General features: G+C 37.3%; 1 protein-coding gene across 4 annotated transcripts in view; it reads left to right on the top strand.

The window, feature by feature from the left end:
- Positions 1-21,547, top strand: part of KCNK2 (potassium channel, two pore domain subfamily K, member 2) — a 132,240-nt gene that overhangs the window by 96,799 nt on the left and 13,894 nt on the right. For all 4 annotated transcript variants that reach the window (XM_014951273.1, XM_014951275.1, XM_014951274.1 and 1 more), the window contains 3 exons: positions 5,574-5,734; positions 9,021-9,207; positions 17,570-17,709. In XM_014951273.1, coding sequence (XP_014806759.1) covers positions 5,574-5,734; positions 9,021-9,207; positions 17,570-17,709 — 488 coding nt within the window. The remainder of the gene's footprint in view (positions 1-5,573; positions 5,735-9,020; positions 9,208-17,569; positions 17,710-21,547) is intronic.

The raw sequence follows: 21,547 nt of genomic DNA, 5'->3' as shown, positions 1-21,547 counted from the left end.
ATGATCTCCAGAGGTCCCTTCCAACCCTGTATCATTCTGTGATTTCTGCATAGCCAGTATGGCTATGTATACTGCCTTTTTATTTAATGATTACGTCCAGGCCATTATTTGTGCTAAAAGAGGTATCTTACTAATCTGTGAATAATTGCGTATCTTTGCCTTGGCACTGATGGGCAGGCATGTATTTAAATGCTAATCTTCTGAGCCCAAGTGGCCATCCAAAGGGAGAAAGCATCTTAGCTACTAGAAAATCAGTGAGGTACCTTTCAGAACGATTTCATCAGATAGCTCCTGGGGGCCTAGAAAAAGCATCTTTTGATCTCTTAAAATCAATTTGACATTTAGTATCAAAACACAGGTATGCCCTTTGAAAAGGGTAATCACTGTAATTGAGCTGCGTAGTCAGGGTGGATGTGAACCTACAGCAACACCACTGCCAGTTACATGCAGTGTCCAGTGGCTGAAGCTAAGGGCAGGACAGCCAGTTCACCTGCTTCTGGCCTCATGGGGTTCAGCAGCAAAGAGCTCAGCCTTTCCTCTGAGTCTATGCAATCTTCTCAGTATCAAGTTTCTGGAATCCATCTTGGTGTAATTAAGGGGATGTGTGCTCACCAGGTCGTTTATCTTTCAGTATTCATCTGTTTCATCAATTGCCCACATATCCAAACTTACAGCTGAGAGTAGTTTCTCATATCTCAAAATATATGACATTATTTTGGTATAATTTTCACTTTGTTTGCTACCTGATGAATGATGTCTTGTGTAATCTGAGGTATGTCAAAAACAGTGAGAAAACATTTACTGGTATTTGAATTTACATTTTCTTGTTTGGCAAGAAAATGTTTCAAACCTTCCCCAGACCTTTCAATCCCACTTGAGCTATTTGATATAAATGACTCATAAGTAGTGACACTCTTTTCCAGTCAATTTTGCAAGTAAAATCTAGTTCTAGAACTCTCAAATGCAGCTATAATCCCTCACATGAGAAATACTTAATTGCAGCCATCTAGTTTCAGTAGATGCCCTGCTTTGTCTAGGAATTTTCTGTGAAAATGTATTCATTTGGAGTCTCTATTCTTCTAGCTCTGCTTTGAAAATGTGGACCTAAAAGAGCTTTCTGAAAGACTGAGATACCAGTTAACTAGAAAGCAAAGGGATCTTTTTCTCTACTTAAAACAGAAATAAAATATCTATTCAACATTAGTTGCCAGTCTTCCATTTTATGAAGGCTTGAATGTAAAGACAGTTTTATTTCTCATTTGAAAAAAAGCATGGCTTAGCAATTGCATGAGAATCTCTAGCATATACTTGCAATATAATGTATTGTTTGTCATGTAGGGGGGAAAACCAACTAGAAATTGAATCTTCAAACAGTATTTTGCTCAAAAGCATTTATATATTTATAGTTATCAAAGTTACTAATTCCTACTTAATAGCAAATCTATTTCAGATGGAAAAGCTACAGACACTTCCATCCTCAAAGAAAATAGTCAGAAACAGAACATGAAAATAAAAAATGATTCCTATAAATCTCATTTTGGGTTTTTTTTTCTTTTCGTTTGGCATACCCTTGCTGACTTCAGCTGACTAAAGAGACTGAGGTTCCCCTTGAATCTGATTTGAATCTAGGAGGCTGTAAGGGTTTTGGAGCTGAAACTGTGGAATGTGTTATTTTGGTGAACAGAGCAATTATTACAATCTATTTACAATGGCCTTTTACTCTTAATTCATGCAGAGGTTACTGGAAGCTCCTTCTAAAATGCATTTCTTGTCCACAGCTGCTTGTCAGGGACAACGTATTCTAAATGCACCAAGTCCTTTGGGCATTAAAGGCATGCTAAGCATTCAGCAGGACATGAAAGGGATTTGGTGAAACCGGGAGGCAAATCGTGCTCCTGGTTGTGAAAGTGAAGTGAGGGGGGTGCATTGGGAAGGACAGTCCAAAAAATGGTGCTGACATTGTCTTGGGTGAAACTGATCCCTTTCTGCAAGTTAAATTTTGAATGCTGTATCATTTGTTGCTGACAGTGTTGGTTAAAAGTTTTTTAACCAATCTTGTAACCAACCAATTTTTTAAATTTGAGGGACACTTCCCAATAAATGTAGCAAGTTTAAATCAAGCGTTTAATTTATTTCCATGTTCAAAAGCAATTGCAATGGTTTTAACGGGGAACCAACTGGTTCTAGGAACTACCTACTTAGTAGAATCAGAGGAAGAGGAAAAACTGCACAGGACAGAAGGTGTGAAGAGTGACCAAGACAGTGAGGCTGCCCCTGCCATTATGGTGTGTGACATTCCCGTGCCTGTGGGGTAAACAGCTGGGGGAGAAGAGAGGGCAGAGAGCATGGTGGGATGGGGTGTGATTCCCCCAGGTTTCTCAGTGAGTAGACAATTATAGATAGACTTGATGTTGGCCTCTGGAGCAGAAGTGGGAACTTTGAGGTGACACGGCTGTGCCAGGGAGCTGCTCCAGCAGTGCTGGGAGTTGCTGCCCTGCGTGTGGAGATGAGCTGGGTGGTATGCAGGGATGTGTGGTGGCGTTCCTCTGGCTGTGTGCTCCTCTCCAAGCACAGTGCCCAAAGTGAAGTTTTCCTTTGGCTTTACCTAGCAGCAGGATTCTGCTGGTTTTATTTTATTTTATTTTACTTTAAAAAAAGAAATAATACCTTTCTGAGACCAAACCCTCAGGAATTGCATCAGCCACATGAAATATAAATATGTTTTCTCTCCCACTGCATAAATGATGGATTAGTTTTTCACTGGAGAAACTGACAGTAGGATGGAAGGACAATTTGTGTAAGTCGTGAAGTAGGCTGCGGTGTACAGCAGCAGACTGTTATGAAACATGACTGTAGGAAATATGATTAATGTGTGATGGACACCCCTTAGTAGATGAATTCACTAAAGTACATGTCCTATCATGAGAGTGCCCTGGTTTGTATTATGTGCAGTATCTGGACAGAGATAAACTACTGCTTGTTGGAGTATTATTTTATCCAGTACTGTGTGAGATTTTTTTTTAAAGTGTAATTAATAATACAAGACTTTGTGTGTCATCTTATAGAAGAAAAGCATGGTTCTTTATTCAGGATGAAAAGCAAGAATTTGCGAGTGGAGAAGTGAGGTACCGTGCTTTTCATGAGGAAGACATGACTGATTTAGGGAGGAGAATAAGTAGAACTGAACATGAAGTTCTTGTCTTCATACCGATTAGCAGCAGATGAGAAATATGCTGCAGCAGCAATTGTCTCCATAATGGCTGTGGGATGCACAGAAAATGCCAGTTTGCTGTATGAAGCCAACGGAGTGAAACTGCCCGTTTGGCATGTGCTTCACGGGGCTGGTACTTTTTCACTCTTATGAGACACCACTTTTGCAGAGCGAGTGAACACAGTTCTTAAACTTAAAAAAAAGGAGAACAATTTCCAAATCCCTTAGTATGAGTATTATATATCTGGTGTATCCAGACCCCTGATTCTGAATTGCATTAAGACCCTCCAGGAGTTACACCCTGGCAACTGTTCAAGCTCCTGTTGAGCATAAACACGCACACTTACGAAAGCAGAGTAGCTTGGATCTGTTTGTCCCTTTTTTGGTTGGTGATGAGCTAATTTTATTTTAAAACTCAAGGGTCTTTTCTGCTTGGTGCGTGAAGGGACAGAGTGAACTTAGTGGAGCTGAAATTTCCTGAATTATAATCAGTAATTTTAGCCCTGGCTCTGGGTTAGGGAGCAATGCTAGGTTGGACTAAAGGCACTGTGACTTTATTCCACTTGCTAGAGACAGACTTTTTTTGTTATAGCAGTGCAGGGAAAACTTATGAAGTTGGAGCGCTCCTTGACCTGTAATTGGTGATGTTTCCTGTAATTTTGTCCTTTATGTTCAGTTTGTCAGGATTTATTAGTCATGATTTAGGGAAAATATGAACTTTTAACTTTTTTTTAAATCAAAGCGAACTCTTATCAACACTGCATTTATTGTTTGCAGAATTACTATCTGGTAAGAGATATTAGGGCAAAATATCTAGGAGTAAAATATATTCCCAATGTGATTTACTTTTTTTTTTTTAATGAATTTGAGTGAGGGGCAGCTTTGTCTCCTGTACTGAAAGGAAAAAGTAGTTTTGGCACAGCTTGTATGTAGCTTACATGAGGCCAGAACCAAAAATTAAGATAATAGATTTCACAAAGAAAAATCTGTATTTATGTTAAAACAAGATGCTCAAAATAGGTAAATAAAAATTCTGATTAATATCTAAGCTATTCATTAAATGTTCTTTGCATTGTGGAAGTTTATAGTCATTGTGCGTAAATACTAAGCTATGTTTAAAAGAAAACTGACGTTGCAAGTTCTCAATAGAGCTGATAAATTTTGTCTATCAGCTTTTTCACATAAAAATTGATTTCACTGAGTGATTTTTATGTATATGAAAAGTAACTCTTTTAAGACACTGAGAACCTAGTTTCTCAATTACTTGCTACAATATTCTGTTTTTTATTCACAAGTTATTTTTTTCCTACAAGAAAGGTAACTTTTTAAAAAAAGGCTTTTGTTTAATTTCTCCATGGAAAATAAGCCTTTTTCTGACAAAAGGCTTCCTCCCTCCTCCCAGACAAAATAAGTCTTTTTCCTTGAAAGTTCATGTTGTGCTGAAAAATGAAACGATGTAAAAAAATGCTGGGGTGTTACTACAACTGCCCCACTGCCACCTCAGAACATCGGGTGATTCTTTGGAGGAGAAAAGCTTTTGAATTAAAACTGAGGATGATGCCCCTGAAACTTGTCTGTAGGGTTCTGCCTAGGCAACCTTGGGCAAATCACTAAAATTCCAGTCCTGGGAGATGCATCTGAGGATGTTTCACAGATGCTGGGGCCTGTGCTCTTTGTATTCCAGTTTCCGTTTTTTCAAGTGGACCAGCAGCATTCGAGCTATCATATCCTGGGCATATCGGAGTGTTCTTTTTCACAAGCCAGTCAAGATAAAATGATTTCCACTTTCAAATGGACAGAGCGGTGAACTGTTTTCCCTAAGCTTTGTTTGCAACACTGAAAGAATCAAAGCCTTTACTAAAGAAGATTCTAAGCAGTCCTATTTATTCTAGAAATCTCTGTTTTGCTCATCCAAGTGTTTTTTTTTCAGGCTGCTTCTATTTGAAACACAGCACATCTAAAAGAAAGTCTTATCTTGTTGACAGGTACTGCAGCCTGCTAATTACAAATCCAGTAATAGAACATTTGCAGGTAGCAGAGGCTAAGGGATATCTTAGCCAATTGGTCTTAACTACATGTAGTAGATGAGAAAAGCTGTCATTTATTTAAATAATAAAAATCAAATTACTAATGAAGATTTTCTTCTCTACAGTATATATAAAATTTTAAAAAATACTGATGAATTGTGCATCAGATTAGTTTGAGCTCAAAGAGGAGTATATGACCTATACTTCCATTTCATTTTTCACAATGTTTTCTGTGTCATATGGTTAACCTAGTAGGACCTGTTTGCAAACTGTCCTTTTAAAAAGTGTAATGTAATATGTAACTTCTTAAACATCTAAAGTTATTTGTAATTTAGGCTTTGGAAACATCTCCCCACGCACACAAGGTGGAAAGATATTCTGTATCATCTATGCCTTACTGGGAATTCCTCTGTTTGGTTTTCTGTTGGCTGGTGTTGGAGATCAACTGGGGACAATCTTTGGAAAAGGAATTGCCAAAGTAGAAGATACTTTTGTTGTGAGTATATTGACGCCTTGTTTTTCCTTTGTGCTGTTTGTTCTTCAGTTAACAAATGAAATGAGAGGTCTGAAAAACAGGGTATAGCTCATCATTATAACCAGATGTCTAGCACAAGGTAGGAAGAACTTTGCAAAGTCTAAGCATGTTACTGAACATTGTTAACTGGGAATTGGATGAAGCCCAACATTTTCTACAATAATTATGTTTGGGAAGAGGAACAAGATCCAAAATGTTTTATTTTTGGTTTACCCTTATACTCCTAAGCTTACTGTGATGTTTACCTTTAAAGGTTGTCATATAGATTGTGTCAGGAAATCACTGACTCGGCCAGATGGAAGAGTAGAGCTGCAGGGGTAACGTGTGGAAATTATTGCTGCTGCTTTGAGTTGATTCACAGAAGACCTTTGGTGTCTGAGCCTAAAATCACAAGTCTTAAAATGTCTACTCAGATGCCATCATACCACAGAAAATGCTCACAGCCTGTAGGCATCTACATTTCCAGATTTGTCTGTAGGTGACTAAAGCTTTGGGCATTCCCAGAAGCAGGACAGCCTAAATGGTACAGAGTCAGTTGGTGCTTCCCTGACACCGGACTTCTCTTTGTGGTCTTCTCAGTAGGCTGTAGGATGTTCTACTGTCTAAGGTATTTTCAGCCTCTTCTGCTGAACTCCCTAGCACAGCCTAGAGGTTCATCCCCTCCATTTTCTTTGGTTACAAATCTTTAATTATTCACGCAAAGTGGCACAGCTTCAGTAGAGGAAGAGACCTCTCGGACTAGAAGCTTGTGCAGGTATTGATAAAGTTCAGCTATAGCCAGTCCTCAACAACCAAGTGCTTTGAATTCTAGCAGAAGAACTTAATTTACTTTGATCTGTTTCACACAGAGAAAAGTCTATTAAGGTTGTCTTTTACAATGCAGTTATGAAGAAAGTATTTAATGAGATTTTATTGAAGCATAGAATGTGGCATAATGAAGCTTAATAAAACTAATTCTTTAGATCTTTTACTAACCTTTAATAAAATGTTGTAGGTTTAACTATTATCTAACATTCAAAACACACATAAAATACTTTGTCTTTTGATATGTAGAATGTCATATCCAGTAAATACTTAGTAAGCAGCCCAGCTATATAGTTGTTTGTATTAGCACTCCAAGTGTTAGAAGGATTGTTTTTCTGCAAAAATCCCGTATCTTTTCTATATAGGAAGGGTCTGCCATGGCTTTATTTTTAAAGCAAAGCAAACTGGGGTTGTACTGAGCAGTTTTATGCAATAGGTAAATAGAAGCTTGAAAGCTTTTTGGGAAACAGCAGTATTTTTGACTAGGAAACATCAGTTCAAATCCAGACAAGTTACTGGTGAATAACATCCATTTCTATTGAGATTTGCCTAAAAAAGGCAAGAATGTTCCATAAGAACATTTTATTTTTATCCTTTCTATTTTATTTATCACTGGATCTTATTTTTACTTAAAAGTACAAAAGATTTGAGACCGATTTGTGTGCCTCTTAGCCTATTGTTCATAGGGATAATGTTTTTCCTTTTTTGTCATGGATGTATCCCTACAACAAGAATGACCCAACATTAAAAAGCAGCATCTTGCCCCCTTTTTCCAAGCTCTGAATGAAAACCCTGATGTACATGTTGTAGTCTGGGTCACTCCCTTGTTCTGTTTACTAGTCCTCCCAGTGAAGAACTGGGAGACACTGATGGGGCAGAGCTGGGAATTTCATATTGCTTTATCTGAAACTACTACTGTGATACGGTTTACAAATGCTGGACCTAGGTCATGATGACTGTTAAACAGTTTCCATTGCCACTAAACTTAAATAAAATTAAAAAAAAACCAACACAAACCCATGTATTGTGAATGGCCTGATTTCATTTTTGAACTCACTTTGTGAAAGTTTTCCATTTTGTGCAATCCCTTGCTTACTTTAAATTGAACCAACATGCTTTGGATGGATGGAAAACTACTGAAAGGAAAATTGTCAAACTTGCAGGGCATCTCAAATGGGACTTTGCAGTGGTCTGTTTTAGCTTTGGTACTGTTAAATTCCATCAATAGTTTACACAACAGACAAAGGAATTTGTTCATTAAATGTACAGATTATCTCAATTGGAAGACAGATTTAGAATTCAAAATGATCTTGAAAATTTTGAGAAGCAGTTCGAATATGTAGGATCTAATTCAAGGGGGGAAAAATTCCAAGTACTCTTTGAAGAAATAATAAAATATGCAATTACATATCAGGAAACAGCTGTCTACATGCAATTTTGTAAAAATGTTCCGAGTACTCCAGGGGCTCATGGGTTAATGGTCATACTGCTGTAGAAAAGCATACATTGTTGTTCAAAGTATAAATAGGAATATAAATAAATAAGTGGATAAAGGATAGGAAAGGATCCTTCCATTCTGTTTTGTGGTTTATTTTTTTTTTTAATATCTAGTTTGGAGTATAACACCTAATGAAACATGGTTTATTTAGTTGGAGCCATCAGAGCCAAGGGATGCCAATGAGAATGGATGGGTGAAGAAAGACTGAAAGAAATTAGTTATTTGGGCTAAAGAATACATGACTGAAAGGAAACAACTCTAGAACTTTACTGGAAAGTGCAAAGCAGCAATTTCTTTGTTTCCCTCGTATAAGAGCATAAATAGTAGACAGACTGAAGGAGATGAGATACAAGTTAATCATTAGGAAAACTTTCTGATGACAAGAACAGTACATATTGCCTGTCCAGTAATGTATCTTCAGTGGCTTAGTTGGACTGGTTTTGTCTTGGGGCAGGTTTGGAAGAGGTGATTTCTCCCAGCTCTATTTTCTGTGGTTTTGGTTAGCCAATTACTTGATGAGAGAGAATTGTATGGTTAAAAAACTGAATTTAAAGGGTGAATTTTATAGATGCACTGAAGTAGAGACGTTGCAGGTGCAAGCACTACTTGAAGCTCACTCAAATATCTAGTGCTCACTCAAAACTTTAGCATGATCAGCTGTTAATATGAATGCTACTTTTCACTCACCCAGATCACAAACCTGGCCACAATGAAGAGGCCAGCCCTGCTCTGCATTTCCTGCTAGCAAATATTTCCTAGGGTAGTCATGTTTGCTTTCGAAAACTCTTTCAAAATAAACCCCTGCTTTGTTTTTCCTGTTTGAGAATTATAATGCACTGTCCTCTTGAGCAACTGAGTGGTCACTATGGATGGTGATATGTGCTGATATACAGTGGTGCAGTTTCATTAACGATGGGTTTCCTCTCTTTCCCCTTCCCTTTCCAGAAATGGAATGTGAGTCAGACAAAGATTCGCATAATTTCAACAATAATATTCATACTATTTGGCTGCGTGCTGTTTGTTGCTCTTCCTGCAGTTATATTCAAGCACATAGAAGGCTGGAGCACACTAGATGCAATTTACTTTGTGGTTATCACTTTGACTACCATTGGATTTGGTGACTATGTTGCAGGTAAGATTTTCTCATAACTCTTTTTCTTACAGTATGTTGCATAGTGATATGTTCTGCATTTTTTTATTATTATTATGAGACAGACACATCTCTGTTGTGGTGCTTCTGTCCTAGTTTTACCCTTTAGCATTCTTGTGTCAGTGCACGTGAGGGAACCTGCCCTCATCTTGGGTCATGTGGCAGGCTAGAGATGGGAGGTGAAATGCACGGTACCTGCCTCTACATACTCCATATTTTTTTTCTCCTGTATTGTTAAAAGATGCTTTACTTAATTTTTAGTTAGATTTTTTGTTCTTACAGTTTGAGTAAAGTGCAAGAATTAGTACAATGTTTTTGGTCTGATGAAGGTATTTTTTTCAGCTGCAGCCACTTAAAATGTCTCACCCTGTGAAGTTATATGGCATAGTTTTTGTGTGTATCTCTTACTTTCAAGGTGTTCTTCCAGACCTCTGTTTCTGCCATCGAAATAGCTCTATTGCTGTTGGATCCTGCTTCTGGGCTTGTTTTCTTTTGTTTGCTATCTAGGCATTTGTCTGTGTGTATCTTGCAATGTTAGGGGAAGCAATAGCACACCCCATAGATGACGTGTCCTACTTTTATAGTTCTATTAACCCTGATTGGATTGGTTGCACACAACTTTGACAAACTGACCTAAAAAAATCTTGGGCCAGTTCTCTGCATCAACTTCTTTCTTGAAAAGGTGTTAGACCGCACCTCAGAATAGGATTAAGTATAAGTTGTCTGTGAGGAAGTGTGTTGGTCCCAGTCAGTGAAATGTTGAGGTGAGGATTAGAAATTCAGAGCTTCGTGTTCTGAGTTCCAGAGCCTGATCTCATGCTTCTCCTGATGCTGTGCCATGAGGGTATCAGGTTGGGTTAGCTCCTCCTAGTGACTTGCAGACCTGCCTGAAGTTTGCCTTGGTGACAGGGATGTGACTGGTTTTGTTGCTGGCAAAAGTTTTTCAGGTTGGTGAAGTCCTGCAGTGACCTCTCAAATGTCTGAATTGTTTGGCATACTCATAAATGATCTCGGTAAAATGGGGGGATATTTAGTTAGCGTTGAAGATACTAAGTTATGCAAGCAGTTTAAAAAGTGAAGGCCATGTGAGAATTGACTAAAGACTTTTATAAATTATGGAACTGGGCTGTAAAGTGGCAAACAAAATTTATTTGGACTGTTGCATAGCTTTTTGTGATGTTTCCATATTTCTTTTAAATGTGTTTCACTGATTTCTCCTTTTCCCTCTTCCTTTTCCATATTGTTTTTCTTATTTCCATTTTGTCTTCAGGAATTTGTGATTCTGGTCAGATTCTAACTAGTACCAAATAAAAAAAATTATGCTGTTTTCAAGCCAAGAGTCTGGGTATTTTAGACTTTTGTTCCTGAGGGGTATGTGTATGTCAGGGAATAAAAATAATAGTATAAAAGGCCTGGTTATATTTACTGTAAAGCACTCTGTAAAATGGCCCACTTGGTTTAAACTGGAACATTGAGTACATTCATCATTACTCTTATTATAGATTTCCATGGATTTATCTATTTGTAGACCACTTGATATCATAATTTGTTCCTACATCATGTCTGGTTTTTTAATTTTACCAGGAAATGCTTTCTCTTTCTACTGAATGTCCTTGAATTACATTGTTCTATAGCTTATGACTTTTTACGGTTCACTTAATATATATTTTTTTAAAGTTCTACTGTAAAAGCATGATGTCAAAAATGTCGTGAATGGTTTTTATTTTCTTTTAGACTAACATGAATAAGACTTGTACTGTAATATGTTATTAATTTAAGGTTCCAGTGTGTGGGAATTGGATTTGTACTTGCAGAGATGATGCTCAAGAGAACAGGGTTAGATGACTATCTCCATCATACCTGGGAAGTTAACACTGGCACTGTACTGTATTTTGTCAGAGATGAAGTTGACAATATTATCATTTTTGTGTGGATTAACATACTCAGTTTATGGAAAATGACCTAAAGAATTTTTAAAAAAAGTCCATTTTGTTTTCATATAATTCCCATACATACTTAAATAATACATAGTTAAATGAAAATTCTGAAAAATACGTAAGGTATTAACTCTACTTCATACTATGGAAGTTTGCAGTTGTTGATGTGTGTAAATACCAAGCTATGTGAAGAAAACTCAGGCTGCAACTTTTTAATAGAGCTGATAAAATTTGTCTTAAGTGTTAGGCTTCCATATTAATTTTGAGGAAGTATGTAGAATCTTCTGCACTCTAACAAGTTAGTAAGTTGTCTCTGATATCTTTGGTTTGCTTGTTTTTCTTTTAGGTAAATCATAACGACCATGCAGATAGTAAGAGCCATTGATATTTTTTGTGGTAGGCTTCATCTAGAACACCCTCTCTCGCCATAAACAGAGGGGAAACAAGCATGTGGAGTTAAAGCATGTAATGCTGTATAAGACTGTAGGGGAGGCTGTCAAAATATTGCATCTGAAATTGTGGCTGTAGAGCATGGTGTTCTTGGTTCTGATCTGTCACGGTGAGATGTGCAGCAGGCAGAATGATGCTTCAGTCCACTTAGTGCCTAGATTGCAATGTGTTTGAAAAAAAACTTACGCTGACATTAATTTATTCCTTTTTCTGATTTTTTTTTTTTTTTTTTTGCCTGGGAAACATGTGGCAAATGCCTGTGTGCGTACCGTGGCCCAGCACTCATGCTTGGGACATGAGATATAGTGAGAAAAACCATGCTGTGGGTTTTTTTTTTTTTTTTTTTTGCCTGGCCAGAAAGGCATGTTTTTAAATAATGTTTCCTTATTCCACTCAAAATTATAGTTAAATCTATAGCAGAGCGGTGGGCAGTGATGTTCCAATTTGCAATGACAGTGGTGTGAACCCTTGGCAGTAAAAATAAAAATGGCAATTCTTTTAGAATATCGAAGGTCCATGGTATATTTCATGACTACATGTAAACGTTCCCTCAAAAAACTAAAATTCTTAAATATTTGAAGACTTCCAAATATTCTGGTAATTTTTTTCTGGAAACTGTCATCCCAGAGGGAAAAAATATAATCTTGCAAGCCCTGTATACAAATGTCATAGTTGTGATATGTGTACTGGGGTTATTTCTTACAGTATCTGTCACTTCTCACTGACATAGAAGTCACTGCTTTCTGGCACCACTGCAGGTAGGAGTTGAAGAGAAGCCCTGAAGAACTTTTAGGTAGTATAAAGGGGAGAGTGTTTCTGGATAGCCGTACCAGAAGGGAACCAAAAGAAGAACATGGAATTTGGGAACGTATTGGTGTTAAAGGTTGTAGTGCAAGTTGTCATATTAGAAATTCTTGTAGAGTTATCCAGAATTTTTCTACAAGTTTCTTCTCAGTTGTACTGGCAACCAAGTACTCTGTTCCCATGAACAAGAATGCCAAAACATCCCCTTTTGTACTGAGAATCTTGGTTTCTGTTTGGAGCCTATTCAAATTTCAACTGCAGTTTCCACCAGTAAGAGAACTCTTAAGACAAATGTAAGACTCATCATTCAAGGTGCATGCAAGGAGGGAAAAGTCCCCTTGTACTGCATGTTCAAGAAAATATATGAACAGTATTTAAAAAACCAAACTTCTCTCAATCATATGAAATGCTTTGATTTTTCTAATGTTTGGAGGGGTTGATTTTTTGTGTGTGTAAGGAAATAAATAATTTTTTGTAATTTAAGAAAGTTTATTGTTGCAACTTTTCACAAAAAAGGAAGTAAGAAGCTGCACTACAGCCTGCACTGTCTTCTGAAAATCAGGAGTCAAATATCCCTTTTCTTGTGTTCCAGAGAAATCGTTAACTTTAATGCAACAGAAGAAAATCCCGCCAATATTATGTATATTCTGTGAGAGAAAAGAAAGATATTTTCATGTCAAATGTGTCATTTTTTAGTATAATGGAAGATATTATTGGGTACTAAAGTTAGCACTGAGCTCCACATATATATATATATATGAATAACAAGACAATATTTTGTTTGCATATGAAAGTAAATCCTTTAACTGCAGTGTGGATGGGAAGGTATAATCAAATATTTCTAAGGGAGCTAATCTAACACGTTTCAAATCTAAATGAGATGAAATATCCAAAACCTAACTGAATTAAGTAGAGGTCAGAAATAGAAATAGCACATTAGTAGTCTGTTTCGCAGTGGGGCATAATACTGATATAAGGCTACGTTGCAATCAGTCCAGTTTAGCAGACCACGGAATTTTGCAAGTCTCACTTCAAAAACTTATTCTCTTTTCTTGTTGTTCTTGTTGTTTTCTCCCCTTGTTCTAGCTCTGCTTTTTTAGCTTATTGCTTCTTTACTGTTTTGGTCTGTAATTGAATTTGGTGTGTTCCCACTGCAATACAGATATCTGGGTCTGCCCTGTATTGCTTGGCCGGAGAAGCGGTTTGTAGAGTACTGAGTTATTTTAGTCCTGTTTAATGTCACCGAACTGGAACGCTTCACCTGGTGGTCACAGCATCTCAGCTGATCTGCTCTCGCTACGTGATATTACTTACCTGGCAGAAAGACCTCTACAGAAAGAAATTGCTGTCATGCTGGGCAGGAGGCGCGTGTCGAGCATCCCGTAAGAGCTGTGCGCACTCCCGCAGGCTTTGTGGCTTTTTTTGGCATTTGGAAGTGCTCTTTGCTACCTCTGGACTTCACGTCCATAACAGGGGCTGTCTGGTGTGAACCCCACAGCCTGCTTTAAGCTTAAGTCAGCGTGCCGTGTCTTGCTCAATTTCTGCATAGGACAGCGTGTAAGGAGTGTTTTATAGCTGTGCCTTATATTCTGAAGTAGCTCTCCATTTTCCACTGAGTGCCATCCCGTTACTTCTGTGGCCTACTTATGCTCTCTCGCAGGCAGTGCAGGGTTATCTCACCCCAAGCAGGCTGTTTTTCCACCTCTCCCCATAAGTTAGCTTTTCTCTATCTCTTTTTGCAGTCCTCGGAGGTAATTCCTTTCAAGCTGCAGGGCTGACTTTCCATATTTCTTTGGAGTGGGACAAATGATGTTCCTGGATTAAGCCTCTTGGCCAGCCTTGTCACAACAGGGATGGTGGACTCATTATTCTGCAATTAAAACTGTGTTTATATTTAATCATGTTTCTATACCCAGAATAATTTGTACTGCTGATAAAAAAATAATTAAGACATTTCCTGGTTTGCAGGACCAGTTTTTGAATAACCCAGAAATTGTGCTTGTCTGGAATTAATATACTCAATGCCAATAGCACTTTCTATTCTCTGGTTCTACTTTTGAAGCAAAATTGTAAATAAACCAGAGAACTTCACAGTTCTTCGCACAAATAATTGCATGTTTCTTTTTTAAGTCAGCTGTCAAAAGTACAGAGAAAAGAGTGGCAACAATAAGGAACATTATCTACTTAAAATGTACTTTTTTATGTGAATAAATAAATAAAAATTACTTATATTTGAAACCTGAGAACCAGAACCCCTGAAATCTTCTCTAGTGACATCCTTCACTGAAACACAGAGCTTTTCACCTCGGGAAGAAATACGTGTCTGGGCCATAAAACAACTTATGCCTTCCCAAGTGTTGAAAAACCCAAATAATTTAAAAGTTGTTTGACAGATGTGAGAATGGTGGCAGCAGCGATACAATAGCCTGTGATGAAGATGGATGGAGAAACTCTTGGATTTCTCATACATTTCAAGGGACTTTGGATCAAATCTTTACCACAAAATATCTTGGCAATAAAGTGTGGCTGCCCTTGGTAAAAGATTATGACAGTGAGACTTTTCATAAGCACACTCCAGTTGGAGCATACATTTCTTCTGAAATAGGTTACAGCCATCATAAAGGTAGAAATTGGACAAAGTTGGGAAAAAATTTTGTCCCATGGCCCACAAAATTGGTTTTGCCAAACAAACCACAAAATTCAGCTTCTGCCTTCTCAGCATTTTGCTTCCTGAAGGGCTATATAAAATACTCTGCTTTGTGAAAGAAAGATGACAGCAATATTAAGTAAAAATTATGCTAGTAAAAATCCGTGCAAATGTATCATGTTGATATGCTTTTAACAATGTTACCAGTAAAATCATTAGATGAATTATCTCATATACTTCAGTACAAATACATTTACCTATACATACTTTTATCCAAATACATTCACATCCATTTATATGAGTTGTAAATAAGTAGTTAATGAATTCCATTCAGTTTAAATTCAGTACAGTTGACTTTTGATCATGTTTTCCTACCAGTGAAATCCTATTTAATGACATTCCCAGGTAACTTCATTATAGCACTCCATGATGTTTAAGCATCACAGGAGACAGTAGTTATCTCAGGACAAACATCCTTATGTATGTCATTCTCTCTCTCCCCGGTGTTCGATTAAATTGAGACCTCACCTGAGGAGTTATTGAAATTCAGAACCTCAACAGCCAATACAGAGTTCAGCTGCTAAGCCTTTTCCTAGAGGGTCGCTGGCTGTCCCTTTCATGCTTCTTTGGGCATGGCTAGATGGAGCCATCTCCTGGCCAGATGGTAAAGAAAGCTCTTGAATAGAAATATGTTCTAACTTCTGCCCTGGTAATTAACCTTGCTGTAAACAAATTGGGTATAAACTGTGAAGAAAATGCTTCCTGTAGACTGGCAGATTTAGGTTCCAATTTTGGTTTATAAACTGAGCACATCAAAAATTAGAAACCAGCTTAGCGGATGCTTTATGTGCTAGTTGCTTGTGCAGTGTATGAACAACTGGAGAAGAAGGTTAAGCACCAAGTGTGGTTCTTTACTCGCTCCTGATAAATCAAAGGCATGGTAGTAATCAACCATTTACTGAATGACAAACAAGTGCTGGGTGAATCATCCTTATGTCTTTTACTGGACTGATATGAGCTGGATGGTGTTAATAAATCACTTAATTTTATGATATTTTGTTTGTCTTGGTCTGGACAAACTCAACCCTTTGGTGGTTGGCAGTCTTCTGTTCCAGATAAAGCCCTGTCTTCTACCTTGCTTGGGACTGCACAGGTGTCAAAGTATATCCATTTTTGCAATGTGGATTCATCTCTTGGGTGGTTGACTAAACCACTACAGCTCAATGGTTTTTATTGACGTAAAGGCTTATTGACATGAGAATAACAAAATTTCTGTCTACAAGAGATTCCATACAAAGATAACTATCAGTAAAATTCTTTGTTGTTTTGCATGTAATCTCTATGATTATTAGATAGTAACAGCTTGAAAAAACATTACTCTTGTTAGTTAATCTTGTTACTGGAACAAGGTGCTTGATATTTTGGGGCCAGTTTTCCTTTGACTGTTTCAGTACAGGATGCAGATACATAAAGCAACATATTATGTACCTGTACAGACTACTTTAATGTGATTAATGTGCCTGAAAAGGTTTTATTGTAGAGTCTCTTCAACTGTGGGCAGGTACACACATCAAACTTCTACTTGCAGCAACCTCAACTAGAAGCCTGATTTTATTTGTCATAACACAGCTGAATTGCAAGTTTAAGGCTTCTGTTTTATTGTACTGCAAGATGTGAAATGTGAGTTATTTGTGTTGTCAAGAGCTCTGGATGAACATAACTTTTTTTTGTGGGGAAACAAAGCATCTGTTCTCTATAGTTGTATTGTACCTGAAAGCTCCATTGCAGATGTATCTGAAATTTATCTTTTTTTACTTTAACACTGGAAGGAGGGAAGTGACTGGTACTTATGGCAGTGGGATTCAAAAAAGCTGCCTTCATTTTACATCTATTTTATCCTCCTTTTTTTTGGGTATGATAGTTCAGCTCAAATCCCTGCACCCTGGTTTCCTCCTCTGCAAAACGGGGATGATAATATTTGCCTGCCCAATAGGGACACATGTTTAATGCAGGTGCTGTTCTTTACTAGGGCTAAAGGATTCATGTAAGTATTGAGATGTGTTTCAAAGTCATTGCAAAACCAGATTTCTCCGGATCTGAACACATTACATATTCTAGAGCAATACTTAAAATTTGGCACAGCATTGTTATTTGGAGCAGGTGGAAAGTCCTTTCATTCAAGCTGTCCTCAATGACCTCTACCTTAAATAATGGTATGTCAGAAGTTGAATCAATTTGTCTGTGTTTATTTTTTAATTATCATGAATGATTAGCAATCATTGTCTAAAATGTGCGCATTCCAAATTGTGTTTTCAGGAGTGGATGAATTTAGATCATCTTTTATTTGTATTCAACAAAATGTTTTGCTATGAATTTTTGCATGAGTAAGAAAATAGAAGAAGTTGTAAGAAATATAGCTGTTTTTTTAGGAAAATAGTTAATTGAGAAACAGTTTTGTACCTATAGCTATTAAGTCTGCTTTAATTTTAACTGCATTGTTTTTCAGGGGGATCAGACATTGAGTACCTAGATTTTTATAAGCCAGTGGTGTGGTTCTGGATCCTTGTTGGGCTGGCTTACTTTGCAGCTGTCCTCAGCATGATTGGAGACTGGCTAAGAGTCATATCAAAAAAGACAAAGGAAGAGGTAAGAACATTTTGAAAGGGAAAAAATACTGCTTTTTAAGAACTCTGATTAGCTGCTTTTGCTCTTAGGGCGTAGGTCAAATCTGTTTGAAGTATGTATGAAGTATATGCTGCAGCTCAAACTGCAGCAAACTTTGTAGCAGTCAAACATACCATGATTTTTACATGGCTGCATATAAAATTAGATTAAATGTATTATGAAATTAAGTGTATATGCACAATTGCACCTGACTTACAGGAAAAATTTCTCTAAAAGGTTTATTCTAGACAGTAGAACGTAATCCTTAATTTTTGAGGCAAAAATCATTCTGCTTTGGTTGTTTCTATATGGGATGCAGGTATGTATTAAAAATAAAACGACCAAAAATAACCCTCACAAACCAAACCCAAAACCAAAAACCAAAGAAACAGCCCCCAAAACCAGACAACTAAATCTTTCAATAGTTATATTCAAGATACCTCTCATAGTGGTAAGAGAATAAATGTTTCATATCATGCAAGGTATTGGAATGAATTATTTAAATATGCCTGGGTGTATTTTACCATAATATTTTCAGCAGTGTGTCTAGTTATTTGTAGTCATGTGCATTGCTCTCAGTTCAAATATATTTTCACTTGTAAATGTGTATTTATCATTCCAATGATGCTATGATATTTTATTTTAAATTTTTGTCATTTAAGAAAATGTTCTGGTTTTGAAAATGGTAGAGGATAAATAAAATTTCCTTTGATTGCAGCTGGCACAGTTCAGGATTTATTAGAAGTTTTTGAAATAAATGTGATGTTGTTTTAAGCAACATATTATTTCCCTCTAATTTAACTTCAGTTCCTCTGCACGCATCAGTTCATTTGTAAGACTGAAATGTAAAAACTCTAATTTCCTTTTGATGGAATGAATATGTTGGTTATTGTGCAGTGGCCTACTAGTTATGTTGTTTTAAATTGTTTTCCTAGCTCTAGGGCATGGGCATCAACGCCTAGATGTGATCCTGGCAATCCTTGAGCTCCCAAAGACCTTGCTATAAAGGGTATCTTACCCCTGAATACCTTCACTCCTTCCAGACCCTCGGGGTCCCTGCCACTCCCTGAGGGCAGCGGTGATGGTGACAGCAGGCAGGAGGATGTAAACTGGGTGCTTAGGCAGGATTAAGCCCACTTTGTGAGGCACGTGGGGTGGGCAGCCCTTGGTCATTGCCCTCGCTATGCTCATAGCTCTTTATAGTCAGAGACAGCGTTGGGGCAGGTCTGTTGTCAGTAGGCTTTTACCAGGCATTTCATAAACACTTAGCTCTGAAGCAGAAGGCAATATTTATTTGATCAGTTTCATTTAGAGAGTATAATCTTTTGCCCCTGTGCTGTAAATTTGAAAAGATATTTATAACTTTCCTTACACAATGAGCTTTACTAGTGTCCTTCACAGATACGGAGCGGCGGGTATCACACAAACGTTCCCATTTGCAAGTTCAACAGTTGCAGGATCACAATTTTGTTTTCGGGAAAAACACTGAGGGCGTTTTTCACACTGAACCTGCATGATTTACACTGACTGCAGGGAAACCAATAGATCACTTCAAATGCCATTAACCTACATGGTTTTTCTTGGTTATTTTGAATTTCAGAATTAGGTCAGTCTAGCCCATTTTTCCCTCTGTGCTAGGAAGAAGTAAGAGCTGGGCAAGAGCATGTGGTGTTTCCCCTGTGCACTCTCCTAATGTCTAACTGTTCTCAACTTGGTAATTAACTCAATTTTGGGCATTTCCTGAATTGCATTTAGTTTCCCTCAGCTACTTTTTTCTAGATTTTTGCAAAAAACATGATGTGACTGAGGTGCTATTACTTGGTACTATGTGAAAATACCTTATTCAGGCTTGGTTTGCTGCATTTCATCAGACACAGGTGACACTTCAGTTCTTCACACTATTTCCTAGAATGAATCTGGCCTTTAATCTCACTTTTCTCATTCTCTTCTCTCTTAGCCAGACAGTAAGATCTCTGGATAAACTGCTAACGTGACTATATAATTTTACATAGCACACTGAGGGGTTAATCTTGTTTAGAGTGTCTCATTTATTTGTATTATTGTAGTGATGACAATATATTAACAATGTTTAAATTTTATAATATCTTGGTTTTATTTATACTGAACCGATTTCAATGGAGACTAACTTTGGAAACGATTTAAACAAACTTGAAAAAACTCATGGATTCCTTTACCACACTAAATACATTCCTATTTTTATCAAGTAAAATTCCATTTCCCAAGTTCTGGAGCACAGTGCTATGCTAAACTTTCTTTTCTCAGGCACCAGGAATGTATGCCCTATTTCATCTTTCCATTCTTTCTCACCTTTGTAGCCTAAACAAGCGTATTCATTTTGTCTACAGAAAGGAAAACCTCATTCTTCAGATACACCCAAATTCTTTTGGCTGATGCAGGTATTCAGGATTTTGCAGTATAAGTGTCTCATGTGTCTTAGGTTAGATTAAAGATAGACATAACACAATTAGTACCATTTGTTCAACTAATCATATCTTTGATGTTCAGAAATCTCTCTATCCCCCCACTACTTCTTAACCTATTGCTTAGGCATGTCTGAGAATTCATAACAGAAAGAAAATGTTTTAGCAGTTTAAAAATGCCACAGTTTTAAAAATGACAGAGACCAGTTTGAGAACTGAATCCTGGCATAGCACAAGTTGCTAGTTAGAAAATATGAAAAGTTACTTCAGCATTCTATTCTAATGATAATATGTAGGAAGAAAGCTATATAAACTATTGTGTTTTGCTATAAGATTGGCTGTGTTTGAACAGAAGCATCGTACAAATATTCACTTTACAGGTAGCATTTTATGACAAAAACTGCTGCTCTTTAGCTCATGCTTACTATTTGCCCAGGAAAATTTGAGCAAAGAAGCTGAGGGATTTTAGTGGAAATGTAGTCATTAAGTCTCCTATGTGCCAGCAGAAGCCAGAGGAGACTCTGAATTTCTTGAATTGTCTGGTTTTTCAGTTAAACTTAAATTTACAATGATCTGTTCCAGCTTCTATGGATGCAGATTATAGCAGAGGAGCCTATCTGGAGTTCAAACAGTAGAAATGATTGCAATGGAAAATCCTAGTTCTCAGTCTGTTTTTTAACTGTCTTTTAAGGAAACATTCTGTCGATCCTTAGGGAGATTCATCATACCTAAAGGTAGCCTTTGAAATTAGAAACAGTATCTATATAGTGAAATCTAATGAGAGACAGAGGCTATGATAAAATCTATAGGACCATAATTAATGCACTCTGAAAGCTGAAACAGTTTAACATATCCTAGGAAATATAAGACTGAAAATCATCCTTCTGGACCTTATCACAAGTATCAACACCTGTAAGTAAACAAGATTTTGTGTAGGATTTGTATCATACCTTTCATGAAAAAAATAATAGTAGCCTACAATGTTTTAGACACAGGAAGGAGTAGATCATTCAATAGTGATCGGTTGTGTTGGTTTCAGTGGTCTAAGACCAAGGGCTGATAGCAGCCAAGTCTAGAGATTGTACCAAAGACCAGGACGAGGACAGGTTGCAAGTGTTGAAAAGCCCCTCTCTTTACTTCCCCTCAACAACCAAAACTATATATCAGCTGAGGTATTTGATATCTCTTTTGGTAGGCAGACATAATAGTCTCCTTTTTGCCTTTTCCTGTAGTCTAAAGTAAGAAATAGCTTATCATAGCATATTTAGAGTGCATAGTGTGAAATGAAACCTCTATATCCCAGGCAGTGGGCATGCTGATATTGAATATCAACTACTACCTACAGTGCTGTTCACTTTTGGGTTTTTTTGATGCAGTTG

The sequence above is a fragment of the Calidris pugnax genome, unplaced genomic scaffold (genome assembly GCF_001431845.1).
Source record: "Calidris pugnax isolate Ruff unplaced genomic scaffold, ASM143184v1 scaffold24, whole genome shotgun sequence".
NCBI classification, from domain to species: domain Eukaryota; kingdom Metazoa; phylum Chordata; class Aves; order Charadriiformes; family Scolopacidae; genus Calidris; species Calidris pugnax.
The sequence above is the reverse complement of the archived record's forward strand: the minus strand, read 5'-3'. Positions and strand labels throughout refer to the sequence as shown.